The sequence below is a fragment of the Chenopodium album genome, chromosome 13 (assembly GCF_948465745.1).
Source record: "Chenopodium album chromosome 13, dcCheAlbu1.1, whole genome shotgun sequence".
Lineage (NCBI taxonomy): Eukaryota > Viridiplantae > Streptophyta > Magnoliopsida > Caryophyllales > Amaranthaceae > Chenopodium > Chenopodium album.
Genome location: NC_137846.1, coordinates 51,571,080 through 51,572,318, shown reverse-complemented (window position 1 = coordinate 51,572,318; position 1,239 = coordinate 51,571,080). Strand labels below are relative to the sequence as shown.

The 1,239-nt window shown below is 39.9% G+C and overlaps 1 protein-coding gene across 1 annotated transcript; it reads left to right on the top strand.

The window, feature by feature from the left end:
- Positions 1-279: 279 nt before the first annotated feature.
- LOC145575706 (putative F-box/LRR-repeat protein At5g54820) lies at positions 280-1,239 on the top strand. The gene has a single exon (XM_081633527.1). It carries the CDS (start codon positions 280-282, stop codon positions 1,237-1,239), a length of 960 nt encoding a protein of 319 aa, XP_081489653.1.

The window sequence follows — 1,239 nt, the reverse complement described above, 5'->3', positions numbered from 1 at the left end:
TAAATCTTCCCATTTTCCTACACCAAAAGCATTCTATCCCTCTCTTCTTCTCCCTTCTTCTCCCCTATTGTGATCCTCTCAAGCCTTTAGTTTTCTCCTTTCTCCCTTATTCTACCCGGCCAATTGCGATTCTTCTCCAATCTTAAGTATTTTTTCTTTTCTCCATTCTTATCTCCAGTTGGGATCCCTTTCCAATTTTTACTTTTCTCCTTTGTCCCTTCTCCTACCTAGTTCCGATTCTTCTCCAATATATACTTTTTTTATCTCCCAGAATTGAAAATGGCCCCATTTAAAGACAGTATCTCTTTACTCCTAGAGGCAATTATCATCACCATTGTCTCACTTCTTCCCATCAAAGACGCTGTTTGGACAAGCATCTTAGAAAAGCAATGGCGGTACTTGTGGCATTCCATACCTAATGTCGAAATAAAGGAGCGCCTTTTTGCCACCCCTCTCACCGGAATCGATCAACAACACTCAAATATCAAACTTGAAGGGCAAAATCACAAATTCATCCGAGAGTTTCATTTCTTAGAGTTCGGGTTAAAGTGGCTATTACATGAAAAATTTCCTATCCCATCTTTTAGTCTTACTTTCTCCAACCCTCAAAATTGGGAAGATAAAATTGAAAAACTCGTAAGGCTTGCCCTAAAACGTAACACCAAGTCTCTAGAACTCGATTTTTCGTGTCCAAGTTGGGATGACAAACTCCCTTTAACCGATGCAACCCTTGAAAGATTTGATCTTCCGAACTTTGTCTATGATTACACCCACTTAGAGTCCTTAAAATTGGTATCATGCCGATTTATGGACGACGAGTTCACGACTATAGGTTGTACCTTAAAAAGCGTCACTTTGACGTGGGTTAGCATAGAAGACGTATCGACCCTTAGGAGATTGTTGCTAAGTTGTCCGAAAATCGAATATTTAAGTTTGTCTAAGTGTTTTGATGAAACAGATTATGTGATTGAATCCAACACATTGAAGACGCTTGTTGTGGACAAATGTGTTGATTTGTTAAGCTTAACAATTGTTGCAGCTAATCTTATTCATTTCAAGTATTGTGGTGAAGTTGTACAATTTGGTATCATCGTGTCCGCTAAATTGCAGACGGCCGATTTAGATTTCGGCTTCGTCGGGATGTTTGTTGAGGAACATGGTGAGCAGATTGTCCGTCTTCTTGACTGCCTCAGCCCCGCAAGGTCTTTGATTGTTAGCAGTTACGTCATGCAGGTATAA